Source organism: Callospermophilus lateralis, chromosome 18 (assembly GCF_048772815.1).
Source record: "Callospermophilus lateralis isolate mCalLat2 chromosome 18, mCalLat2.hap1, whole genome shotgun sequence".
Classification (NCBI taxonomy): domain Eukaryota; kingdom Metazoa; phylum Chordata; class Mammalia; order Rodentia; family Sciuridae; genus Callospermophilus; species Callospermophilus lateralis.
Window position 1 is genome coordinate 55,931,092 of NC_135322.1, and position 27,665 is coordinate 55,958,756.

At 40.6% G+C, this 27,665-nt stretch overlaps 1 protein-coding gene across 4 annotated transcripts; it reads right to left on the bottom strand.

The window, feature by feature from the left end:
- Window positions 1–719: 719 nt before the first annotated feature.
- Window positions 720–27,665, bottom strand: Adat1 (adenosine deaminase tRNA specific 1). 4 transcript variants are annotated; one of them, XM_076838998.2, is made up of 10 exons: window positions 26,748–27,665; window positions 25,169–25,359; window positions 24,861–24,929; window positions 23,812–23,866; window positions 23,189–23,319; window positions 18,873–19,482; window positions 16,228–16,373; window positions 15,632–15,731; window positions 5,512–5,598; window positions 720–3,058 (listed from the first exon to the last, which is right to left on the bottom strand). In XM_076838998.2, exons 2-10 carry the CDS (start codon window positions 25,335–25,337, stop codon window positions 2,926–2,928), a joined length of 1,500 nt encoding a protein of 499 aa, XP_076695113.2. In that variant the 5' UTR covers window positions 25,338–25,359; window positions 26,748–27,665; the 3' UTR covers window positions 720–2,925. The 4 variants fall into 4 exon arrangements, with proteins under 4 accessions (XP_076695113.2, XP_076695116.2, XP_076695115.2 ...); XM_076839001.2 differs by lacking the exons at window positions 23,812–23,866; window positions 25,169–25,359; XM_076839000.2 differs by lacking the exons at window positions 23,812–23,866; window positions 26,748–27,665 and having other exon boundaries at window positions 25,169–25,253.

The window sequence follows — 27,665 nt, forward strand, 5'->3', positions numbered from 1 at the left end:
ATTAAAGCAGAATACTGCAGAGCCTGGCCTTCAGGTAGTGGTGTTTTTGCCTTTCTTACTAGCTATCTAAAAGGATTTCTTATGGAAAAAAATTCAATTATGATTTATTGTAAAAAAAAAAAAAAGATTTATTGTGTCAAAAATGTATTACTCCTGGGCTGGGGACAATTGATAGAGTGCTTGCCTTGCATGCACAAGGCCCTGGGTTCAATCTCCAGTATGGAAAAAAAAAAAAGTATTACTCCTATAATTAAAAAGATTAAGAATATATATTCACACAAAAACTTATCTATGAGCCGGGTACAGTGGTGCACACCTGTAATCCCAGTGGCTTGGGAGGCTGAGACAGGAGAATCAAGAGTTCAAAGCCAGCCTCAACAACTGCGAGTTGCTAAGCAACTAACTCAGTGAGACCCTGTCACTAAATACAATACAAAATAGGGCTGGGGATGTGGCTCAGTGGTTAAGTACCCCTGAGTTCAAACCCTGGTACCAAAAACAAACAAACAAACAAAACTTGTCCATGAATGTTCACAGAAGCACTATTCACAAGAGCCAAAAGTAGAAATGATCCAAATGTCCATCAAATAATGATCTAATTAAAAAAAAATTATATATCCATACAACTAAACATTTCATAAAAAGGAATAAAGTACTGATTCATACTACAACATGAATCTTGAAAACATTATGCTAAATGAAAGAAGCCAGTCACAAAAGACCACATGATGTTTTATTCCATTTACATGTAATGTTCAGAACAGGCAAAATCACAGACAGAAAATAGATTATTGGTTGCCACAGGGCTGGGGAGTTGAGAAAAAATGAGGACAGACTGCTAATAGGTATTATACTAGGATGAACAGTATCCCCCCACAAATTTCACATTCATCTGGAACCTCAGAATTTGACTCTGTTTGGAAATAAGGTCTTTGCAGATGTAGTTCACTGAGATCAGAGTGAATTAGGATGGGCCCTAATTCACATGACTGGAGTTCTTACAGGGCCAGGTAAAGACAGAGTATACAAAGGGAAGAGGGCAGGTGAAGACCGAGGCAGAAACTGGAGTAAAGTAGCTAGGCCAAGGACAGCCAAGGACGGCCAAGGACGGCTGTGAGCCAGCAGTGCCAAGGAAGAAGCAGGGAAGGATCCATCCTAGGTTTAGAGGAAACATAAGTCCCATTCAATTTTTTTATTTTTGTGTAGGGGTACGGGGGATTGAACTCAGGGGCACTTGGTCACTGAGCCACATCCCCAGTCCTATTTTTGTATTTTATATAGAGACAGGGCCTCACTCGTTGCTTGGCACTTGCTTTGGCTGAGGCTGGCTTTGAGCTCACAAACCTTCTGTCTCAGCTTCCTGAGCCACTAGGATTACAGGCATGTGCCATCATGCCCAGTCCCATTCAATTTTGACACCTTGATTTTGGATTTCTAGATTTCAGAAATGACAGAATTATTTCTATTGTGTTAGAGCCATGCAGCTTGTGGTAGGTACTTTATTAAGAAAGTCCTTGAAAACTAACATGAAGTTTTTTTATAGGGGTGATGAAAATGTTCTACAGTTGATGGCTGTGTAACTGTGGATATTCTAAAAATCACTTAATTGTATTCTTTAAGTAGGTGAATTTTATGGCATGTGAACTATAGCTCAATAAAGCTGTTATTAAGAAATATTTAAAATTATTAAGAATGCCAACCTTGAGTGACTCCAACATGGAGAGCTGTTATTTTCAGTCCAATGTTATTAAAGGTGAGAAGAAGTTGAGAGCTGGGCTGGGGATGTGGCTCAAGCGGTAGCACGCTTGCCTGGCATGCGTGCGGCCCAGTTTCGATCCTCAATACCACATACAAACAAAGATGTTGTGTCTGCCGATAACTAAAAAGTAAAATATTAAAAATTCTCTCTCTCTCAATTACTTAGGTCTTTAAATTGTGTGTATGTGAAGTTTTGAATTAAAATAAACCTAAAATGAAAATCCTCCCTTTGTCCTTAACTTTAAAAAAAAAAAAGAAGTTGAGAGCTAATATTAGGTGTTAGTCCAACAGGATTGGTTGCTAGGTCTGTTGCTGATTTACTATAGGGACTTGTGACCTTTTAGACAGAACTCTTAGCTGTCAGAAAACCAATGCCAAGAGGCTTAATCAAAACAATAGGAATCTGTGCCACTTAACTGAGGTCCAGGGTGGCTGCTGGCTTCAGGCATCCAAATCATGTCCCTAGAGCTTGGTCCTCCTGGCTGCTTTCCTCCTCCCCTGGCTGTCTCTACTTGGTTGGAAAAGTCGGCCACCACAGTTCCAAGACTATGTGGTCCTCACACCTCTGACCAAAAGAGAATCTTTCTTTCTTGAAAGTGATGAAAACAGGGCCGTCCAGAGCAGGCTCACATTCCTGAGCCTGGGAGTCCAGTTAGCCTCAACCAAGCCTGACTGCTGAGGCCTGAGAAAAGGATGGCTCCCCAGAGATAGAGAGGCTGGGGATACAAAATTCATGTTCTCTATGCCTGATGAGCTGTAAGGCTTCAGATATTACACATCATTTCAGTCCAATAAATACTTGCTGAATCAATGTAGAAACACATAAAACTGAGCTGCTGGAGAGTGATTTTATAGCGTCATGTTCCAAACTCTAATTTTGTATTGTAGAGAAGCAATAAAATACAACGGAAATCAGATGCCCAGGTCATCAGTGTGATGCCATTTTAGCAAAGAGCTTCTTCAGCTCTAAGTATAGACTGCTATGTTCTGGATTCCATCTACGTTATACAAAAATGAGGTACAGTCCTCTGGGAGGAGGTTTTTTTTTTTTTTTTTTTTTTTTTTAATTTAGCCATTAGAAAAGCTTAAGGATTATCCTGCATGAAGGAAGAGGCAGTCAACATGAAGAGTCCTGCTACCAGCAGATCTTCTAAAAACTTCTCTTTCTCATTTAAACTGGTGGTAGTCTGGTGGGTTTCTGATCCAGGATGCAAAGGCTTGCTTCCGGAGTGCGCTCCAGGCTTCCTGGTAAGCAGATGCAGCCTCCTTGTGCTCCTGGTAGGTGTCCAACTTCTGCAACCTAATGCACACACACCAACACAGGTTCTCATGGAACCATTCACCCTTGGGGTCCAAGACACCTGAGCAAGTAGCTGGAGAAATTGTATTGGGAGACCAGAAACAGAAGGATGTCACTGTACTTCCCCAGAGCAACTGTCTTCTTTGTAGAGAATTCATATAAAAGCAACATGGCTAAAACAGTAAAAATGAACAGAATAATAGAATACTAGTTTTGTATGGTTCTGGTAGAATCAGATAAAGGCAGAATAACTAAGTTTGTTTTTGTTTAAAGTTTTCTACCAGAGGCTCTAAAGATTAGAAACTTCTTGGCTACCTTTTTCCTTACAAAGAATTTTCCATTGTTTGGGTAGTGCACACATCTGTCATCCCAGCTACTCAGGTGGCTGAGGCAGGAGGATGGCAAGTTTGAGGCCAGTCTGGGTAACCTAGTGAGACCCCGTCTCAAATTAAAAAAGGCTGGAAATGTAGCTCAGTGGCAGAGTGCTCCCTTAGCATGCAGGAAGTCCTGGGTTCAGTTCCCACTATTGTAAAAGGAAAACTCCTATCATATACATATTTTCCTATATATTGCCAGATAACATTCTTCCCAAATCCCTTAGCCACCTCTGACTGCTAAAGAATCTTCTAAAATTTTTTTTTTTTTTTTGGTACCAGGGATTGAACTCAGGGGCACTTGACCACTGAACCACATTTTGTATTTTATTTAGAGACAGGGTCTCACTGAGTTGCTTAGCACCTCGCAGTTACTGAGGCTAGCTTTGAACTCGATTCTCCTGTTTCAGCCTCTTGAGCTGCTGGGATTACAGGTGTGCACTACTGCACCCAGCTAAAATTTTCTAAAATTTTAAGACAGTCTCACTAAATTGCCCAGGCTGTCTTTAAACTTCCAATCTGCTTGCCTCACCTGGGATTATAGGTTTGCAGCAATGCATTTGGCATGATAGACTCTTTGACCAAACTGAGTCAGGATCCTTTGAGTTCTTTTTTTTGACTGGCCGTGACATTAGGCTTTGCCCCTAGCCCTCTAAATCAAGTTAGCCCTCTAAGCAAGAATTTTGCTGCGTCAGTTTAGGAAAAAAAAATCTCCCACCCTTGCTATTGGATCACCGCCAAAATTAAACTCTTTACCCCACTCTTGGTATCTCATCACCCTGGCTTACCTTCAGCAAGAATCCTGTGTGTTAGGCCAAGGAAGACTCCCCCTAACTAGTCTTGTTGTTTCTGCTTAGTAATTTCCATCCACCGATCCCTTCCCCTGCTCCTTGGCTTTAAGTCTCTATTCGTCCTTGTATTTGCGGTTGAGCCCAGTCTATATTCCACCATAGCAGTCCCTCCTAAATGGTCTTTCTTAGCTTCTTTAATAAGTATATGAATAATGTTTTTTAAAAATATTTTTAGTTACATATGAACAAAATACCTTTATTTTGTTTATTTATTTTTTATGTGGTACTGAGGATAGAACCCAGTGTTTCACACATTAGGTAAGTGCTCTACCAGTAAGCCACAACCATAGCACTAATGATTTCTTTAATGTGTATCTCATAGAATATTTTATCAAATACAATTAGTTAACAGTTATAAAAACCCAATAATAAGCTAGGTCTTGGTCAAGTGGTTTACAGGCAATATTTCACATATTCTCAACTATCTTATGACATGGTTAATGAAACTACTCCTCTTATGGCCAAAGAAGCAGAGGTTCATGTTTCATTAATTCACTTTTATCCTGTTTTTACTCTTTTGTTCTTTGGCAAGATCTGAGGAGACCCAAGTTGTTTGCTGGTCACAGCACAGAGAAAAGTTGCTTTTTTTTTTTTTTTTTTTAATATTCATTTTTTAGTTGTAGTTGGACACAATACCTTTATTTATTTATTTTTATGTAGTGCTGAGGATCAAACTCAGGGCCTCACACGTGCTGGGCAAGCACTCTACTGCTGAGCCACAACCCTAGCCCATAAAAGTTCTTCTTTTAGCAGACATTGATTTCAGTTGTTTGATCAATTTCCTACAGTTAAGGGGTGGGGATCCATAAACATGACAACCTGAAACTTTACCTGTGCACTGTGCTCCTGCAAAATCTTCTAGAGCAGTATAGCACCTACCTAGCCCTAGCTTCAATCTCCACTAAGCATCACCAAAAACAAAACAAAAAAACCCCCACATCTCTATCACCTGTTTTATGTTTGTGTTCATTGCAAAAAAATTGCTTTTGTTTCTATGACTTAAGACTCAGAATGTCCCCCTTGTTTACTTCAGCAAGACCAGACACAAACCTTCCAAATTCCCATTCTCTGCAGGCAGAGCTGTGGGTACAGAAGAACATGTGGTCAATAATTAAGTGCCCAGCTGGCTTGCTGAACTGCCATTCTTGCCAAAGCTTCCTGCTGTTCACAAGCCCAAACCAAACCAGAAATGTTCCCAAACATGAAAAATGTGGGTCAACAGCGTCACCTGAGGGAGTCTGGCCACTTGTCTTCTGAAATGCTGCTCAGCAGCTTCTGGAATGATCTGAAGAGTTCCACTTTGCTGATTCGGGATCTGCTCAGAAAAAAAAGGCAAAGATGATTGCTTATGTACTAGGCCCCTATTCAGAGATATAGGCCTTACATGGTATTTAGGTGTGAAAGTGTCAGAGCACCCTTCTGTCTGTACTTGGCAAGGAGAAAATCTAGACTTGGGATGTCTGATCAGGCTGAAGTACAAAAAATGACTCAGTTTAAGAAATGTCATTAGCACTGGAATCATTAAGGTAACAGACTCAATGGAGTACACTGAGAGAGTTCCTAAGACACACCTGGTTACCTTCTTTCTTCTTCTTCTTCTTCTTCTTCTTTTTTTTTTTTTTTTTGATATGCTAGGGATCAAACCCAGGGCCTTAAGTATGCTAAGCAAATATTCTGAGCTACACCCCTAGCCCCAAAAGATTTTTTTCCCTTTGAGATGGGAACCTGTTATGTTGTCCAGTAGTTACTCCTTTTAAAGGAGCTTGTCTGTGTCAGTAATATGGTTTACAAGAGGTGGAAAACTGAGAGACATGAGTGTTGTTCCTTGTGTGAACTGTAGTGCTAAGTTCATTTGGACCAGCCACCTGAAACAGAGTCTATAGGCACTCTGGGTTTCTAGAGGCCAAGCCACTGCTCCCAGACAACAAACTTCTGGACAGATGTCAGACTGTTAATACTTAAAGAGTGAGTGAGTGACTGCTTACAACCCCACTTGGGCCTTCTTGACTGCTGCTCATCCATGCCAGATGTGCCTTGACTATTGTGTGTTGTTTTCTTTTCTCTCATATGCACAATATATGAGATGCTTTTACAAGTGGGGAAACACTGATGCGCAACAGTGTACAGTCGCATCCTTATATGCTGTACTCTGCATCGTTCTAGCAAATCATACTCTCAGCTTGGACGCACAACTGGTATGTATGAAATGGAGAATCACACAGTCTGCCAAGAGCTTCTGTGCCTAGCTGGGACCTGGCCCACTTCAGGAATCACTGCTTTCAGGGAACCTTGAGCTCTCACCTGGTGCTGTCCCTCGGCCTGATCTATGCTGAAGTGGCTGCTAGTACTCAGAAACATAAGACTGCTTCAACATGAAAACTAAACAAAAAACAAAGGAACTCCCCTTAACAGATTAAAGGAGAAAAATAACATGAGAAACATGCAGAAAAAACATCTGATAGAATTCAATATCCACTGAATGATTTAAAACTTTTTATCAAACTAGGAATAGGAAAAATATGAAGTTCATAAGGATGTCTATTAAAAACTCATAACACATAAATGTCCTTAAAATCATGAATAAGGAAGGGCTGGGGTTGTAGCTCAGTGGTAGAGCACCTGCCTATATGGAAGCACTGTGTTCGATCCTTAGCACCACATAAAAAAAAAAAAAAATCAATCAAATAAAGGTATTGTGTCCATCTACAACTAAAACATTAAAAAAAAAAACATGAATAAGACAAGATTCTATCCCTGTTTTTATTCAACATTGCTAGAAGGCTGTAGTCAGTAAAACAAGATAAAATAAATGTAGGAAAAGGCCTGAGGGTGTAGCTCAGTAGTAGAGCAACTGCTTAGCATTCATGAAGACCCATGTTTACTCCTCAGCACAAAACAAACCAACAAACAAAAAGATTAAGAAATAAAATCATTATTTGCAGATGACTGTGACATTATGTTTGTCAGTTCTAGTCAGCGCAGTTAAGAAAAGTAAATAAAAGGAGTAGAAGATTAGAAAGGGAACACTATCTAGAGAAGACTACCTTAGAAAATTCCTAAAGAACTCCCAAATTAATAGAATAAGAAGTTAATAAGATTACTGGATTCAAGCATTAAATGCCACAAAAAGGAAAAAGATTACAAAAGCAATGACCAGAAAATGAGATAAAAATAAACTACTTAAAATAGCACCTAGGGTAGTCAACCTGCAAAATGGTCCCCAGTGATTCCTGCCTCTTGGTATTTGTACCTTTGTGCAATCCCCTCCTACAGGGAAATGGGCCTGACCTGTACATAATCATTAGGATATTGTGGTGGAGTGTGACTTCTCAGGTTAGATCATAAAAGTCACTGTGGCTTCTGCCTTGCTCTAGTGGATCACTTTTGTGGAGTAGGCAGCCACCACCAAGTGGCACCACTCCCCCGCCAGCAGCTGAGCCTGATCTGTGGGCCACGTGAGTCATCTGTTTTGTAATGGAATCCTCCAGCCCCAGTTACTCCTTCAGAGGACTATAGCCCAGCTAACATAAAGGACTACAAACTCTCAAATCTATTAGCTGGAATTAGCTAGCTAGGCTCATCCTAAATTCTAGATCCACAGAAATTGTGAAATAAATAATAACTATTTGTTGTTGTTTTAAGCTATATTTCTTTTGGCATTAGGGATTGAACCTAGGGATGCCAAGCCACTGAACCACTTTCCCAGCCGTTTTTATTTTTAATTTTGAGACAGGGTCTTGCTATCTTGCTTAGGGCCTTGCTAAATTGCTGAGGCTGGCTTTGAACTTGCAATTTTCCTGCCTCAGTGTCCCAAGTTGCTAGGATTTATGCACAGCAAGCTGCTATTTTTGCAGCAATTTGTTATACAGCAGCATATAACTAATGCACATTCATGGCATAAATCTAATAAAAGATGTGAGATATTTATATAAAGAAAATACTAAAAATTCATTGAGACTATAAAACAGCCAATAGTATGTTAAGTGATGGAATAATTCTATAAAAAATTTTCTTCTTGGGTTGCAACTATCAATAAAAAATATTATAGAATCAAAAACACTTTATCTAAGATGATCTAAATAAGTGGATACTCAAACTACTTGTTATAAATCTGAGGCACCAGTGTTATAGACAGATATACCATATTCCCCGTTTGGAAAACAATACCGAAAAAAGACAATTTTCTTTTAAATTTAAAGGTCCAGCTGGATGTGGTGGTGCAGGCCTGTAATCCTAGGAGCTTAGGAGGCTGAGGCAAGAGGATCCCAAGTTCAAGCCCAGCCTCAGCAATTTAGCAAGACCCTGCCTCAAAACTAAAAAGGGCTGGGGCTATGTAATGCAGTGGTAGAGCACCCCTGGTACCAAAAAACAAAACAAAACAAAACAAGGCACTCTTCAAAGACATGCCAAGGAAAGTAGCTCTAACATAAATTGTCTTATTATAAAGCCAGGGTGAAGAGAATGATTTTGGTATGAGGATAAGCAGAACAATGGAATAGAATAGACGGCCATAACAGATTCACATATATAGGATCCCTCGATTTGACATAAGTGTTCACTTAAGGCATAAAATTCAAATAAAATAACTGTAGTTTCTACTTCTACAAAGAATAAAATGAGTCTGTTTGACAGGAGGTTCTTTTTTAAAAATTTTTATTTATTTATCTATTTTTAAATTTTTTTAGATGTTGATGGATCTTTATTTTATTCATTTATTTATAGGTAGTGCTGAGAATTGAACCCAGTGCCTCACACATGCTAGGCAAGCACTCTACCACTAAGCCACAATCCAGCCCAGTTATTTTCTTTTTTAATGGTACTAAGGATTGAGCCCAGGGGTGCTTTACCACTGAGCTACATCTCCAGCCCTTCTTTTATTTTTTATTTTGAGACAGAGTCTTTCTAAATTGATCACAACAGGAAGTTTTTTTTATTGCATACAGGAATCTTTAATATATAATCATACACTGGGTCACTGCAGGTGTGTACTGGACCAAAAACAAAACACAACAAAAACACCCTATTATCTCAAAATACTTATATTTCCCCCCACCATTTAATAAAGAACTGAATTCTTTATTTTTAATAAAAAATTTATCTATCAAGAGCTAAAACCACAAATAAGGTTCTATAGTTAAAGCTGCCATAAATTAAGAACTGTCAGACTGAAATATTAATTCCCTGGAACTAATGCTTAAGCTATACAACTAAGTCCTTGGAGATTATATAGCTACATTAGTCAAGTGCAGCTGAACTAAGTTTTATTCAGAAATTATTACTCAAGAAAAAAGTGATCTGTTAAACATTGGAGAAAATATATCCAAAGGGTGGACACCAAAGGCAACTGTAACATTGTATCTTTCATCCATCTAGTTGTTTTAAGTATAAATGTGTATATAATTTTGCTATTAACTAAAAAACAACCAAACAATTCACTTTAATCAAGATTTTCAGCTTTAAAAACATTTGCCTGATGCACTCATTGAAGAACAAACTGGCTACATTAAGCTGACACCACAGGAACAGCAAGAAACAAGCATCATTCCTCTATGGATTTTAGATCCTGATGTTACCATCCATGGAAGTGCACAAGGGAGAGTGGATCCTGTATCTGGAAGCAGGGAATATCTCTTTCTTTTTTCTTTTTTTTAATATTTATTTATTTTTTTAGTTTTCGGCACACATAACATCTCTGTTTGTTTGTGGTGCTGAGGATCGAACCGGGGCTGCACGCATGCCAGGCAAGCGCGCTACCGCTTGAACCACAACCCCAGCCCAGGGAATATCTCTTTCAAGACAAAGAAATGGGGCTCCCTGAACGACCTGAGCATAAAAATGGAGCAAGAGAATAATGTTCATAGCTAATAGAAACATTAAGCATAAAGAAAGCCAGGAGAGTTCACGATCCTCAAAGAGGGAAGATTTAGGATTTATTTATTTATTTATTTTTGAATACAGCTAGTACTATGTATCTAGGCTAACTTTTCCCAGATGAAAACAAATAACTTTTTTAAAAATATATTTTTTAGTTGTAGTTGGACACAATACCTTTATTTTACTTGTTTATTTTTATGTGGTGCTGAGGATGGAATCCAGGGTCTTGCATGTGCTAGGTGGGCGCTCTACTGCTGAGCCACAACCCAGCCTGAAAATGAATAACTTTTAAGTTTTACTGTACATATGCTCTCAAATAGATAAAAGGATGCCCAGCTATGTTCCTCATTAGCTAGAATCAAGATTTCATCTTCAGATTTGAGACTTCACACCATTTTTGGTAACAGAACAGTACATTTTATTGATCAAAAGTCTGGAAAGTCTTATAGACTCAATATTTCTCCTGCCCATACCACAGAGAATCAACAAAGAAGGAACATAAAAAAAATAAACTAATATGCTATCCAGGATGCTCATATTTCCTTTTGATATATATATAAACTCTATAACTCTATGAGTCCACACTACCCAGTAGCCACCAATGATCAAATATCAGAGAACAATTTATTAAATTATTACTGAGTATTAGTGAAATATGTTGAGGCCTTTCAGTCACAATAACAAGAGCCTTAGTAACCTACCGTGTATGATCTGTAGCCTGGAGAACAGATCCACATCAAGGTTCAACATGCCTCCTAAATCTCACTGGAAAAAGACCTACTGAATTCTATTTACCACTCTGATGGCAGTGGAATGTCAAGGCCTCCAGCCTTACTGCAGAAGTCATTGTGCTAGATAGCTTAACTTTTAAGTCTTACTGTACATATCTTGAGACTAGATCTATAAAAGTTTTCAACACTCTGCTTTCTAGAAGAACACTTTTAGCCTAGGTCACCTTATCAGTATTGTTAAGATATTACATCTATAAAGATAGATTGGGAGTATGGGAGGAGAGCTCAGTGGTAGAGTGACTGCCAAGTATGTGTAAAACCCTGGATTTGATTGCCAACACTGGAAAAAATAAAATAAAAAAAGGTAAATTGGGAATGCTGGGAACCTTTCCTCTGCTGGAGAGCTCTCTCTCCAAAGAAGCAAGCCTTTTCTCAAGCCCTATTCAACAGCAGAACACAGTGACTGCACTGGTAAGTCAGAGAGAGACCTGCTCAACAAAGCTACTGAGGTTATCCAAGGAGGCTGATAATTTCTAGGTGGCTGTTAGCTGCTGCTCTGCAGGCAGCCCTGGGTCCTTTTGGCAAGGAGGATAACACTCTGAAGTATTAGGTTCTTCCTTGTGAATTGTTTAAAATCACTAGCTGGTACCAGAAAAAGAGCAAGGAAAACTACACATACATATATAATTTTAAGCAGCTTGTGAATTCAAACTGACATTTTAAATGTAGCACTCTCTTTACTAGCATACTCAGACACACTTGGATTTTTCTGAAAGTCCCTCGTGCTCTTATGAGTCAACAAACTCTATAATGATCTCTCCAGGATATTCTCTACTGGCATGGGAAGAGAATTTGTCTCTTCAGGGCAAAGAAAAGCAGAGTAAAATTAAGCTTTTTAAAAATGAGATCTTGGAAAAAAAAATTTTTTAAAAAATGAGATCTTGGGCTGGGGCTTTAGCTCAGAGGCACAGCACTTGTCTTGCACATGTGAGGCACTGGGTTCGATCCTCAGCATCACATAAAAATAAAAAAAGATATTGTGTCCATCTGCAACAAAAAAAATGAGACCTTATCTACTTCCTATTATTATCCCATTATTGGTAAAAATACACAACGATTTAAATATTTCCTTCTAATGTTACACTAGTCTACCACATTATCTCTAAACCCATTAGGATTTCTATTCCCTGTAGTTCCACAGAAGGTGGTCCCACAATGCTGGCACTCAGGGATGAGCAGTGAGAAAATCTTTCTCTGAAGCAGCTGTTGGTCTTAGAATAAAGGCAACTCTGCTTCCTTCATGCGTTATAATGATATAAAGCTTCATCTGATGACTAAAAGGGAAACTGATTTTGACAAAAACTGCACACTCTAATGTACTCCATCTTACTCAATTTCACATTATTCCTGTGGGATAGATACTAGCAGCTAATTTGCTTCATACTTGGGGAAACAAGTTCACAAAGATCGAATAATTTGCTCAAGTCCATATCACTGGGGAGAAAGAAAGTCAGTAATTAAACATTGATCTCTTCAATCCCAAAGCTTTTCCTCTTTTTATACTTCCTCCCTGCTTGGAGTTTGCCTTCTAAATGGAGAGACATCCACAATATGTCAGGCCTCAGATCGTCTATCCTCATTTTTACAGATATGAATACACTGAGGCCCAGAGAGCAACTGGATTTGCCTCAAATGACCCAGACAGTTGGGAGACAGAGGCAGGATCAGAACATGAGGCATTCTCAATCATACAGGTAACACTGGCATATTGGGACATTCTGCAGAAAAGCACCATAGGAATCTTAAGAAAGACAGATTTTGAGCCAGAAGGCAGTGGTATTTGAGGGGGATTCTTCAGGTTAAAGGTTCTAGACTCACAGCAAAGAAGAACAATTTTTTTTTTTTCCTGAGCAAAGCAGCAAAAGGAAGCCACACTCAGCTGGGTGGGGCCAACATGAGGAGACGCAGGCTGTCACTGACAACAGACACAGAGATCAGCAGGAAACCTGTGGTCCTGTCCCTCATGACCCACTCTGCTCACACGTCCTGCTCTATGCTCAGAGCTGGTTCCCTGAAAAGTTCAAAAAGTGCCCTGAAACCAGGAACTCCCCTGGGGAAAAAGTGGTCTAAATATCTTTACTCCAAAAAATTTCAGCTGGAGCTCAGTGGTAGAGCGCCTGCCTAGCACGTGTGAGGCCCTGGGTTCGATCCTCAGCTCCACATAAAAATAAATAAATAAAAGTTATGTCCATCTACAACTTAAAAAATATTAAAAAAAAAATTTCAGCTGGGGATATAGCTCAGTTGGTAGAGTCATACCTCACATGCACAAGGCCCTGAGTTCAATCCCCAGCACCACTAAAAAAAAAAAAAAAAAAAAGAAAGAAAGAAAAAGATTCTAGTTCAACAGCCTAGGCTTCTAGGGATAGGCAGGGTCTGCTACGTAGGCTGTCTGAACCCTGGCACTTAGTGGCTGTGAGGAGAAAACCTGGGCTGGGGATGTGGCTCAAGCGGTAGCGCGCTCGCCTGGCATGCGTGTGGCCCAGGTTCGATCCTCAGCACCACATACAAACAAAGATGTTGTGTCCGCCAAATACTAAAAAATAAATACTAAAATTCTCTCTTAAAAAAAAAAAACAGGTTTAAAAAAAAAAAAATAAAAAAAAATAAAAAACAAAACAGTAAAGAAATGAATACAAGTTGGGTTTTATGGGTTGTTTTGAGACAGGTAAATAAGCACATCAAAACAAAAACAAATCCATCTGTGAACTTCAATTACAATACAACTTTTTAAAAGGTATAACAAAGAAATGGAAAAGTGATTTAGAATAAAAAGGACTACTTGTAAATTGTAGGAGTTCCAGAGCAGTCACACCTGGTGACAATTCAATCCAAACAGATAGAAATGCCTATGGTGGAGCAGCCTCTCCCTTGAAGCCCTCCCACCCCAGCTACTACAGAGGGAAAAGCAGAGTGACTACATTGGCCAGGCAATAGAAAGGGTGCCCCATGGGCACAGGCATGAACCTGCAGGGATGAAACCTGGGTCTCAAGTCTAGCAGCCCGCAAACCCTACACTTCAGCAAGAGCCAGCCTGAATACGCAGAATCCTGTTTCCAGATGCCCTTTTGCCAACCCAATCACTGGGGAGCTTCACCAATGCTGCTGCTTGGCCGATGCCGACCTACATAAATCAGAATCCCTAGTGAAGGAGGGATTTTTCTTTTAAAAATCTGTCTAGGGAAAAAAACAGGTTTTCCAAGAAAGTGGTGCTGGGACAACTGGGTATGCACATACTTGTGGTGAGGATATCCACCACATGGAAAAATCAACTCAAGATGGATCAAAGGCTCTAACCTATAAGAGCAAAACCCCCAAAACTACTAGAAGAAAACATTGAGGAAATCTGATTAGGTAACAGTTTCTTAAATATTACACCAAAAGCACAATCAACCAAAGAAAAAAATATGTAGAATTAATTCCATCAAAATTTTAAATTTTCGTGCTTTTAAAGACATGATCATAAAGTGAAATGACAACTCATTGAACTGGAGAAAATATTTGCAAATCACATATCTGATAAAGGAATAGTATCCACAGTATATATAACAGGCTTAAAATGCAAACTAAAAAGATAAACAAATTAACAAAGTGGACAAAGAATGGGAACAAATATTTTGTCTTAAGAAGATAAAAAATGGCCAGGCATGGTGGTGGCACACACCTTATAATCATGTCAGCTTGGGAGGCTGAGGCAGATGATCCCAAGTTCAAAGTCAGCCTCAGCAATTTAGTGAGATCCTGTTTCAAAATAAAAAATAAAAAAAGGGCTGAGGATGTGGCTAAGTGGTTATATGCCTCTGGGTTCAATTTCTAGACCAAAAAAGAAGCTGCTGGGCACAGTGGCTCATGCCTGTAATCCCAGCAGCTCAGGAGGCTGTGATAGGAGGATCACAGGTTCAAAGCCATCTTCAGCAACAGCTAAGGAACTCAGTGAGACCCTGTCTCTAAATAAATACAAAATAGGGCTGGGGATGTGGCTCAGTGGCTGAGTGCTCCTGAGTTCAATCCCTGGTACCAAAAAAAAAAAAAAAAAAAAAAAGCACCAGTAGCAGCAGCTTACAACAAATGGATAATAAGTACATAAAAAGATGCTCAACACCATTAGTCATTAGAGAAATGTAAATCAAGACCGTAATGAGATACTACCTCACACTCAGTAGAATAGCTACAATAAAAAAGAGACAATAACAAGAATTGCACAGAATGGAGGGTAACTGGAATTCCCTTTCACATTGTTGGTGGGAATGTGAAATGGCATAGCTACATTATTCACAATAGACAAAAAGTAAAGTAAAACAACCCCAGTACTCATCAATTCATGAATGGATGAGCTAAAAGTGGCATATTCATACAACGAAATATTTTTAACCACAGAAAGAAATGAAGTACTAATACTTGCTATAACATGAGTGAACCATGAAAATAAGTTATGTAAATGAAGCCACACATAAAAGGGCACATATTGTATAGTTCCATTCATATGAACTGTCCAGGAGACAAACCCAAGAAGACAGAAAGTGAATTAAGCTTCCAAGAGCTAGGGAGAGGAAGGATCAGGTAACTAACTGCTAATGGATAAAGTTTTCTTGGTGCGGGGGGTGGCAATGAAAATGTTCTGGAATTATTCAGTGAAGGTGTAAATTCACAGTCACCATCTCTTCATGTCCCAACATGCTGTACCTGGTCTGAAGACTTCCGATTCCTTTCTTTGTTGTTCCCTGTGGAAAGCCATTGGCAGTAACATCCAATGGCTGCTCAGGAACTGCAGCCCAGCTGATAGCTGCAAAAAGGTAAAATTCTGTGGTTAAAATTGGTTTGTTTCCAATGAATGCCAGAAAATTTTAATAAAAATATTTCTCTGACTCTACATGACCATGAGAGCTGGATATCAAAGAGAATAATTTTACTTTGATGTCTGGCCTCTAGGGTACGATAGTATAAAGTGGTTCAGGATTCATTATCATAATAACTTATAATTTCATTGAAAATTTATTACATTCTAGACACAGAGTAAATGCGTGTGACAGAATTTCTTAGTCCTCATAATAACCACAATAAATAATACTTTTCAAATGTGAAGATAAAGAAACTGAGGCCAGGAGAGGTAACTCATTTGCTCAGGGTCACATGGCTATAAACTTAACCTGGTATGGGCATTTCCACTGTTGACTACTAGAGTGGTAAACTGCCTATTTAAGCTGGGAGGATGCAGACCCTCCCAGACTAGTCTGTCAGGGAAGAAGTTATACTAGGCAAGTCCAACCTGGATCCCTTACCTGCCCCACATGGAACAAGTCGGCCGGGACTGTCAGCCCTTTTTGTCTGCACTGCACAGCGACTCTGTTCAAACAATAAATCTGACTGCTGTATTTTCAGTCCTTGAACGCCATAACCTTTGGGTAAAGCCAAGACATTTTGACACCTAAACATGAAGGAAAATGTGTTCAGTTCAGGTGCACTTCTCCAGAAAAAGACTGATCTAGGACTGTGGACCACATCATCATCCCTGAGCCTCAGCGGGAGGCAAAGGCCTTGGGAGATGTGTGAATCTATTTGTTCATTATGTTGGGGACCAGAATGTGTGCCAGGACAGAATCTACATGGTAAGCGCCTATGGGTGGAGGAAGGCCCCTCCTATCACTCTGAAGGGATGACTAAGGATTGAGTCTACGTCATATCAAAATTCATTCTTTTTTTTTAATATTTATTTTTCAGTTTTTAAAATGGACACGATATCTTTATTTTACATTTATGTGGTGCTGAGGATTGAACTCAGTGCCTCAAGCATGTTAGGTGAGCATTCTACCACTGAGCCATAACCCCAGCCCTCAAAATACATTCTTGCTAAAGGTTTGAGAAAGTTGAAGCAGAACCTTTAACCTGTTGGCAACTGCTTTCCAGGAAATCCTTCAAACACATAAGAAACTGAAAATATTGCCAAATGAAAAGCTTATTTTTTTTTCCTTTTGTATTTGTATCTTTTGCACACACTAGATGCCAACATGATGCTGGTGTAAAACTGTGTAGATAGCAACTCCAAGTTCGAGAAACCTCACACCCATTAGCAGTCACTCTGCTTCCTTCACCAGCCCCTGGCGTCTACTAATCTGTCTTGATTTGCCCTTTATTTTAATTAAAAAAAAATTTTTTTAGTTGTAGATGAGTACAATACCTTTTATTTATGTATTTTTTATGTGGTGCTGAAGATCTAACCCAGTGCCTCACCCTACTAGGTAAGCACTCTACCACTAAGTTACAACCCCAGCCCCATGCTTTGCCTCTTTTGGACATTTTGTATGAATGAAATCATACACCATGTGGCTAATGTCACTCAGCAAGGTGTCTTCAAGATTCAGCACTCCTGTCCATTTTATAGCTGAATATTTGATTGTATAGATATGCTGCATTCTTTTTATCTGTTTATCCACTGATGGGCATTTGGGCTATTTCACTTTTTGGCTATCATAAGTAATACATAATGTTTTTGTGGGGTATGTTTTCATTTCTCTTGGGATTGTACTGAAGAGTGGAACTGCTGGGTCATATTCAGGTGCTGCTTCTTAGAATCTCCTCCCGAGGCTGTATGTTTCACGTGAGCCCATGACACTTCTCTGGCCATGGCTTCTCCTGGTCCTCATTTACTATAGCATTAATCAGGCTTGGCTGCCTCCCTTAGGGAAAACTCATAAGTGCGGTCATTCTTCATCTTTTTAAAAAAAATTAAAATTAATATTGAAGGGTTCTATACTATACTGATAACATAAGAATACTCTATAAAAATTGGAAATACAGTAATAACAAAGAAGAAAAAATTCCTCACAATACACAACTTGGAGATAATCATCACTTATATCTTGGTGAACATCCTCCTACAGATTTCTATGTGTATATATACTTCAAGATCAAAATGGAGCTCATTTTATGTTCTCAATTGGTCTTTAAATATTATATCTTTTTTAAAATTTGTTTTAATTAGTTACACATGACAGTACAATGATCTTGACATATCATACATTTGAATCAAATGGGGTATATTATGAATATCTTTCACATTAAATATTCACCTTTCTTTTGCAGTGCTGGGGATTGAACTCAGGGCTCTATTCAAACTTTTGAGCCATAATATTATTATTGTTATTTTTATTTTTGTGATTCTGGAGATTGAACCCAGGGGCACTTAATCACTGAGCCACATCTCCGGACCTTTTTATTTTCCAACTTTGAGACAGGGTCTCACTAAGTTGTTCAGGCTGGCTTTAAACTTCTGATCCTCCTGCCTCAGCCTCCCAAGCCACTGGGATTACAAGTGTGTGCCACCGTGCTTGGTTTTATTTTAGTTTTTGAGAAAGGGTCTTGTTGTGTTGCTGAGGCTGGCATCAAATTTGTGATCCTCCTGCCTCAGCCTCCTGAGTCACTGGGATTAGAGGCATGTGCCACCACATTCTGCCCCATTATTATTATTATTATTATTATTATTATTATTATTATTGGTACCGGGGATTGAACTCAGGGGCACTTAACCACTGAGCCCCAGCGCAATTTTGTGAGAGAGAGAGAGAGAGTGTGTGTGTGTGTGTGTGTGTGTGTGTATTTAGTTGTAGTTGACACAATACTTTTATTTTATTTATTTATATGTAGTGCTCAGGATTGAACCCAGGGCCCTGCATGTGCTAGGCGAGTGCTCTACCGCTGAGCCACAACCCTAGCCCCCAATTTTGTATTTTATTTAGAGACAGGGTCTGAGTTGATCAGTGCCTCATTTTTGCTGAGGCTGGTTTTGAACTCATAATCCTCCTGCCTCAGCCTCCCATGCCTAAGGGATTACAGGCATTCACCACTTGCCAAGTGCCTGGCAAGGTATGGAAACTTTTAAGGCTCTCTGAACATATTCTCAAACTGCCCTTCCTCCCTGCCCTCTCACCTTCCAATCAGTGCTCTCTGCATGGCTTCCTGGCTGTATGGGCACTTCCCAATGACCACAGCTGACAGGTAGATGGGCTCTTCTAGGAAATGCATCAAAAGTGCACCTTGGCATCCAAGGACATTCCATCGGGCCATCTTGTCACTGCATGACATGGAGCAGGTCCTGTCTCCCCGGCCTGGCTTCACTCGGAGCAACCCCACCTGGTGATATGCAGCACCTGGCTTCCTCAAGTCTTCAGCTTCTCCAGGCACACACTTGGCTCCAGTTCTATAAATGTCCACCACTGTGGCTCTCCTGGGAGCTCCACAGGCGACAGCGGCCAGTCTTTCTACAGTGAGGTTAGAGCCTCTGACACCTGATGCAAATGGGCCACTGTCTTGCTTGCCATGCTGAGCTGTGCCATTGGTGAAGAACCTGGCAGGAGTTCCAGGCTCAAGCCTCATCTTTTTGGTTACAGGACCGTCAGGGTCTTCGTATTTCCTTTCATTTTCAGGAGTCTTCATATTACCACTGTCTTCTAATGATAAACTGCTATCCTGATCTCTGATGACAGGACAGCAAGGCTGTTCTTCAAACTCAAGCATTGGAATGATGGAGGCATCGCCACCTGCAGAAGAGGGATCATTTAAACTAATGGTTTTCAAAGTGAGACATCTGGACCAGCCATATCAGCATCCCTCAGGAACTTGCTGGAAGTGCAAAACCTTGGGACCCAAAATAGACCTGCTGAATCAGAAGCTCTGAAGGGGGTCCCAGCAGTCTGTTTTAGTAATCTCTCCAGGTGATTCTGACACCAGCCCAAGTCTGAGGATCATTGCCTCAAATCAAGATCAATCTGTTCTCCCAGCTAATCTGAGATGAGTTAAGAGCAAATGTCCTTAAGAATGCCTGAGGTTCTTGTTGAAGACTCTGTCCTAGACCCATTGAGTTGAAGTTTCTGGAGGAGAGAAGTATGGAAAACTCAAAATTAAAAATAAGATCTTAAGCTGGGTGTGGTAGCACACACCCATAGTCCCAGTGGCTCAGGAAGCTGAGACAGAAGGATTGTAGTATTGAAGCCAGCCTCAGCAACTTAGTGAGGCTCTAAGCAACTCAGTGAGGCCCTGTCTCAAAATAAAAATTAAAAAGGGCTGGGAATGTGGCTCAATGGTTAAGTGCCCTTGGGTTCAATCCCCGGTACACAAAAACCCCAAAAAAATCTAAGTCACAATTTTTTTGGTTTTTGGTATCGGGGATTGAACCCAGAGGCACTTAACCACAGAGACATACCCCCAGCCCTTTTTATTTTTTATTTTGAGATAGGGTCTTGCTAAATTGCTTACCGACTTACTAAGTTGCTAAGGCTGGCTTTGAACTTGGGATCCTCCTGCCTTAGCCTCAGAGCTGCTGGCTCTGAGAATTCTGGGCATTGTTCCATATACTAGAGAAAATTCAGTAGCATCCCTGGTCTCTATCTACTAGATGCCCACAGCCCTGCAATCTGATAATCAAGTGTCTCCAGATATTTTCCAAATGTCCCCCAGGGAGCAAAATTTTCCCCAGCTGAGAACCACTGATTTAGAATGAGCAAGGTTTCAGGAGGGTGTGGTGGTGCATCCTGTAATCACAGCAATTCAGGAGGCTAAGGCAGGAGGATTCCTAGTTGGAGGCCAGCCTCAGCAATTGATCAAGGCTCTCAGCAACTCAGTGAGACCCTGTCTCTAAATCTAAATAAAATATAAAAAAGGGTTAGGGATGTGGCTCAGTGGTTGAGTACCCCTGAGTTCAAAATCCTTGGTACAAAAAAAAAAAAAAAAAAAGAGATCAATCTCCAACACCAAAAAAAAATTTAATATGGTGCTGAGAGGATTGAACCCAGTGCCTCACACATACTAGGCAAGCACTCTGCCACTGAGCTGCATTTTGTGGATTGCTATCCCATGTGATGGCTTGGAAAAACAAAAGTGGGTGGTTTATTTCATAATTAAACAAATTTGGCAAACATTGCTCAAAATGTCCTCTCTGGGAGACTTTATGATACATATTCCCACAGTAGAGGTTCTGAAGTAAGTTATACCACACTAGTCCAAACCAGTGTTTCCAAAACTCCAGTGTCTCCCTTTGTGCTTGTCTATAGAGATTTCTGATTTACTCTTTGGGACCCAAATAAAACCAGAGGTTAGTAAGAAGCACCATTTCCCTTTAGAAGGAAGTGATTTCTTCAAACACTAATCTAATCATGTTGCTTTTTTAAGTGTGTAAATAATACATCTGTTGTCTTTATAATGTCAGAGAGGGAAAGGCAAGAGATGTACAAGTGGGAAGTGTTGCCAGAGAAGCTGGCTGGCTGACTTCCACAGACCTCACAAGGTGACAGCAACTTTGCTGACATAATTTGCTGTGGTCCACCTCCCACTCTAGGCTGAGAGATTATTTGATCTTGACAGAATGAACAGGAGAGGCTGACTCATGCTAATAAAATTCACAAGTAAGAGTCTGAAGTAGCTCACCAAGGCACCAAATTATTAATTAGTAATGAGAAGTAAATGCCCAGGGAGCCAGAGAGTCATATTCTCCAAGTAGCATGTGCTTTCTTCCTGCACATAAGCTATGGGGGATGATACATTTTAAAAGATTATTCAAAAGGTAAGGAAATCAGATCAGTGGTTCCAGATTTTGATTTCACTGACCAGCCAAATTTCCAGAAGATTTTTGTTATTGTTGTCGTTGTCTTTAATTTCCAGAGTAAAATTTTAAGATAACAGAGAGTGTAGTGTAGTGGTAAAGCACTGGCCCAGCATGCTTAAGGCCCTGGGTCCAATGGGAGCACCATAAAGGAAGGAAGGAAGGAAGGAAAGAAAGAAGGAAGGAAGGAGAAAGAAAAGTCTTTTAAGTTTAGCGAACCCAACAACTCTCTTATTTTGCCATGGACTCACAGATCGGCACATCTGTGAACTGCTGGTTTATATAGTTTGGTTGGGTTATCAGTCTGACCCTGGATGCATCTGTCTTCAAAGTAAGGAGAAAGATGGGACCTGCCACTGGGACCACCCAAGTCCTGGCTACTTAAAGTGTGATCCATAGAGTATCATCACTGGCATCCTCTGAGTTGGTTAGAAATGCAGAACCTCAGACCTCACTCCAAACCTACTGATTGCATTTTAACAACATTTGTGAATGATCTGTGTGCATATTATGGTTTGAGAAGCACTGACCAGGAAACATCCTTTGGTCCTTGGACTAGTGTACCCACAGTCATGGATAGAGCACAGATGAGCCTTATCTACCTGTCATTTTTCTTGACTTCAATTTTTTAAAATTTTTTTTGTTGTAGATGGACACAATACCTTTATTTTTTACTTATTTATGTGGTGTTGACGAACAAACCCAGTGCCTGATGCATGTGAGGCAAACACTCTCCCACTGAGCCACAATCCCACCCCTTGACGTCTACTCTTAATCAACTCATTTCCATCCTTATTTTTTGAGCTATAACAATATTTTCAACCTGCATTATGATCAAATCTTGACAGTTCTTTTGTCTCTTTATAATGATTACCCATCTCTGCTTTACTTGCATTAAAGTTCAATACCCAGAAGACAATCTTATATCCTTATGTCAAAGTTTTTAGGGTGAAGAAATTCTACTGCCAACACTGAGTTGTTGTTTACAAAGAATAGGCAGTATTTTCAGCTTTTGAGAAAGAAAAACAGAAGAAAGAAATGACCCCTTAGGTTTTCTAGGTCTGTTCTTCTGTTTTTTGCTTTTGGTACTGGAGATTGAACCCAGGGGTACTCTATCTCTGAACTACATCTCCAGCCCTTTTTATTTTATTTCTGAGACAAGAGTTTAGCTAAGTTGCTGAGACTATAACTCCTGAGACTATAGCTCCTGAACATCCCCTAATAACCCAATAACATTTACCCTAAATAACCAGGACAGTCTATATGGCCTATGATAAACAACTGCTACTATATTCAGTATGTCACATTGTGCCTGGCTAATAGAAAATGTGTTCAATAAGTCAATGAATGAAACGAGTTTCAGGCTAAGTTATCATAGCAGGACTTTGGACTCCTGAGCCCCATTATTGGCTTCATATCTAATAGAGCTTAATTCTGAGAACTGTATGAATGAGACTCTATCTACCTCTCCCTACCTGTGCCCATTGCCTTCCACCAGTAGAGAAGTGACTAGGTACATAAAAAGGTGCTGTCCCCCACTGGAGCTATACTTTAGCCAGAGGACTATTTCTGAGAAACATCTCTATGGGTAAAACAAACATAAAGACGTAAACAATGCAACATTAGTACAAAGGCTTGGATATACTTACAGGGCGTATGGCTGGAGAAAAACACAAACAAGAGGTTGGGTCTGAGTTTCCACAGTCCTCTTTGAGTTCCTGGGACAAAGATACTCTCCTTGTTTAGGGTAGCTGCCAATTGCAGCTGATAGAGAAGGTACCTAAGGATTGTAAAATATGACCAGAATGAACAAGTTGGCTGGGGGTGTAGCTCAGTACTGCAAAAACAAAACAAAACTCCCACACAGATTGATGGACCCACCCCAGAGATTCTACTTTAGCAGATTCAGGGTAGACACTGTCTTACTGCTCAGGGTGGCCTTGAACTTGTGATCCTTCTGCCTTAGCCTCCTGAGTCACTGGGATTACAGGCATGTGCTACTGCATTTGGTTAGCTTTTTATTTTTTTTAATGTTTTCAATGCTGGGGAATTGAACCCAGGGCTTCGAACATGCTAGGCAAACAGTTTACCACTGACCTATCTGGCTTTTATCAAGCTTTCTAGGTGACTCTAATGCACATTCTAGTTTGAAGTCTAGACCACAGCAGTTTACAGACTGACAATCTATATTACCTGAGAGTTTAGTAGAAACACAATTTTGGGTCATCATCCCAAACCCAGGGAATCAGATTCTCTGGGGATATGGCTTTACCTTTGGAAACTCCTTCTGGCTATAACCTCAGCATGGCTATCGTTGAGAATATCTCCTATGGCAAAGACAGGAGTAGGTGAAGACATATGGAAGACATACTGGAGAGGCCCTAGTTCCTAGAAATGGAAAACAGCAGTACCCCAGCACTCAGGATGGCCATGGAGCTCCTGAAGGGCTTTGCTATAAGGTATCACAATTAATGGTAAAGCATTTACAGCTTGGTTTCTCAACTCAGCATAGAGATCAGGGGACAGATAATCCTTTGCTGCAGGGGACTAGCCTATGCATTACAAGACGTTTAGCAGCACTCCTGACACTTCAAAAGATGCCAAGAATACCCCTCTCCCAGTGGTGACACAAAAAAATCTCTAAACATTGCCAAATGTAGCCTGGTATGCAAAATTGCCCCTAGATGAGAAACACTGATTTATAGAAAAATCTCTACCTGGAGACCAGGGTACAGATATACAAAATATCTGGTATCATATTATGCTAATGGTTCTGATTCTATCTAATTCTGTCCTGGGACAGCTTCCTCATATATAGGAGGCAAGGCTCAGAGAATGCAGCAAGCAAACTCAAAAAGGTACCTCCTAACTAGAAGCAGAAGATAATGATCCCAGACTCTATATAAAGAATTTCCATATTCTGTTGGTACCAAAAGCTCCATCTAACTCAAAATTGCTTCTGGGACTTCAGAAGCCACTTGAACTACATCCTTTACCTGCTATAGAGCCTGAAAGCCTTCCAGACAATAATATGGAATAGTTAAACCCAAGGAACTTGTAGTTTGAGTATGAAAATACTGACTGGATTTCAGTTCATCCAGAGAGCATGGTCCTGGTGACCTCTGCTTTCACTTTGAGTTTCCATTCTTTAAATAAGGACTGATTTCCAATTGGAGTGAGAGTCAATAGGAAATGAGAGGTCAGCTACCTCAACTGATATGGCCCCTTTTCCCTGACAAGGAGAGCAAAGGTTTACATGGACACTGATTTCCAAAGCTCCCAGGAAGACAATTCTTTGCTTAGACCCCTACCCATGCTTACCACTCTTCCTCATTTTGGATTGGCCTATGCATTTCGTTCCTGTTCCCATTGAGACAACTTCCTTTGTCACTGAGAGGAAAAAACAAATCATTAAGTGAGCTCTCAGAGGCTAAATTTTCCCCCCCGTGCTCAGGCTTAATAATTCTGCAGAGGATTCCCACAAAAGGTCTCCCGCCACAAGTACTGTGCCACCCAGTGGATATCAGGGAAACATGCCTAACATCCTAGTTGCAACCTGCCTACAACTGTCCCTGAGTAGCAACATACAATTCTATCATCTCTGAAAGGGACAGGAGAAAAGGTCTTACCTTGTACTGGCTTATCAGGAGTGTCACTGGCCTCATAAGTTGGAAACTGTATCTTCACTACAGCTGCCAACAATGTCCATTCACGGTTTGGCTCTGGCTTCCCTTGCTTGGGCAGCCTGATCTCATAGTGCTTATAGCACAGCTGAGCGATATCATCTGGGGTCCACATGGTTGGAGCTGGTGCTGAGGCCCTGATCAAAACCCACAACCATCACAAGTACAGAAAGGAGAACCAGTACCCGATCTACAGCCTTGCACCAGTGCTTCGACACTTTTCAGTGTAGTCCAATTACGTTCAGATTGAGATTCCTCTATGTGGAACTCCAGTTAATTTTTTCCCATTATCTCCCTGTCCCCTTCTCATCTTAATTTGAAAAATTAAAGCCCCAAATCCCAAACACAGAAAACCTTGTTTCTTCACGAAAGAATATTTGATGTCTCACAAATATCTAATGAATGTATATCTACTACTCAACACAAAAGCAAATGACAGGGAAGTGTCCTCCCTACTTCAATTTCCATTTGGAAATAGTGCAAAAAGATTTGCAGAACTCAAGCTTGTTTTGAGCAGACTCTCACCATGCAAAGTTTATCTTCTTAGACAGAAGTTCTTTTCAGGCACTTTGTTTTTCTCTTCTTTACCTACAACAGAATGAATCTCTACCTCCCTCTAGAAAATCACCTTGGGAAGTATCCTACTAGACAAAAGTTCTTAGAGGAACTGTGTGCTTAAGGGTTTAGGCACGGAGTTGCCCTTTCTGGGTTCTAATTCCAGCTTTCCACAAATGAACTATATAATATTGGGTAGCTTGGTAACTTTTCTGTTTGTTTCCTCATGGTTTAAAACAGTGGTAAGAGCAACCAATTAGGGTTACAAATAATATTTATAAAAGCTACCATGCTGAACAATTAATACCAACTGTGATTAATATTACGAAAAAACCAAAAACATTTGATGACTGTTGTGGGTAATTTACCTTGAACTACTTGGTGGTGGGTAAGGACTGTAATGGGCACATGAGGTCATGAATTAAAAAAAAAAAAAAGATCACTCCTGAAAAAGGCCTGGGACATTTCCTAGGAAACTCTTCTACTCTTGGTTGTATTTGTGCTCACTAGATACATCCTGACCTCACTTGGACTCAATTATATAAAAGCTTCTTAGTAGAAGATGTGATCATACCACAACAAATATAGCTAAACACTGTAAAACAAAACACAAACGACAAAGGTTATACTGTACTTCAAATGTATGTAGCTTGTGAAAGATACTTATACAATGCTATTATTGCAATAAGTCAGTAAGTAATGATAGATATTTCTACTCACTGCTATTACTGCAATAAATGGTAACGGTTAATTGGACCATAGTGATTTTAAACAAAAATCTTGTAGGACCCGACAGATTGTGATTGATTTTACAGTCAGAGAACCACAGAAGTCTTGAATCTATTCCCGCCCCCCACCCCCGCCAACCACTGAGCCACATCCCCAGCCCTTTTTTGTATATTATTAGAGACAGGATCTCCTTGAGTTGCTTAGGGCCATGCTAAGTTGCTGAGGCTGGGTTTGAACTCACCATCCTCCTGCCTCAGCCTCCCCAGCAGCTGGGATTACAGTCCTGTACCACCAAGGCGGGAAGTCTTGAATCTTTAGAAGCAAAGAAAAGTATGGAAGATCCTAAATCCTTCATTTGGAAGGGACTCCCCCCTGTCATTTCCAGGGAGGCATCACAAGCAGTATATTTTATGAAGGCAGATACCCTGCCATCCACCTGAAAATAATGCAAAGATGCAAGGGGGAATTTGCCAGAAGAAACAGTGTCTCCCAAGAAAGCAGTCCAAACTACATCATCTCATTCAGCTAGCTGATGCTAACGAACACACGCAGCTGCTGAAATGAATGAAAGTTTTAATGGGTCCATTATAATTCAAGTCTGCACCCCTTCCAGAGCTTGAAAAACACCTTCATATAAAACAGCTCAGTTAAACAGGCGTTCCTTTGCCCACAAGGCCGCATTTTTTAACAGCTGCAGCAAGCTGAAGAACGTTCTTCCTTTTCAAAGAAAAGTCAAGTCAGCTACTGGGGAGCTTTTCCGGGATTTGGTGGAGCGGGAGGCTACCATTCGCTAACCTCTTGCTAAATCCGCGGCCAAGGAAGACCGCGAGGCTCCGGCGCCGTCACGGGGGAACCAGGCGAGCGCTGAGTCGCGGGTCAGGAGGAAGAGGCTCGAGGCTGCACGCCGCGCCCCCGCCACGAGAGCGCTCCACGCGGCGCCTGTTGACAACTCCGGGCGTGGACCGACCCGTTCCCACGTGACATGTGTCCCTTCTTCCCATACAAAACCGAACTGGCCACGCCAGTCCCGAGGCACCTGATCCAGCGACCCAGAAACCCCTCAACTGCGCGCCCCTGACCCGGGGATTCCCATCCCTAGTAGACGCACCCCTTCCACCTCCCCGACGCGCTGCCCGGGAGGGAACGAGCTTCAGCTCAG

Excerpts from the sequence above, each read along its gene's own strand:
- Adat1 (XM_076838998.2), bottom strand. The coding sequence starts at position 25,337 with ATGTGGACCCCAGATGATATCGCTCAGCTGTGCTATAAGCACTATGAG. Across the intron at positions 23,320-23,811 it reads GCCAGAAGGAGTTTCCAAAG|GTACCTTCTCTATCAGCTGC; the intron begins GTAAAGCCATAT and ends TACAATCCTTAG. Across the intron at positions 15,732-16,227 it reads ACTTGTTCCATGTGGGGCAG|CTATCAGCTGGGCTGCAGTT; the intron begins GTAAGGGATCCA and ends ACCTTTTTGCAG.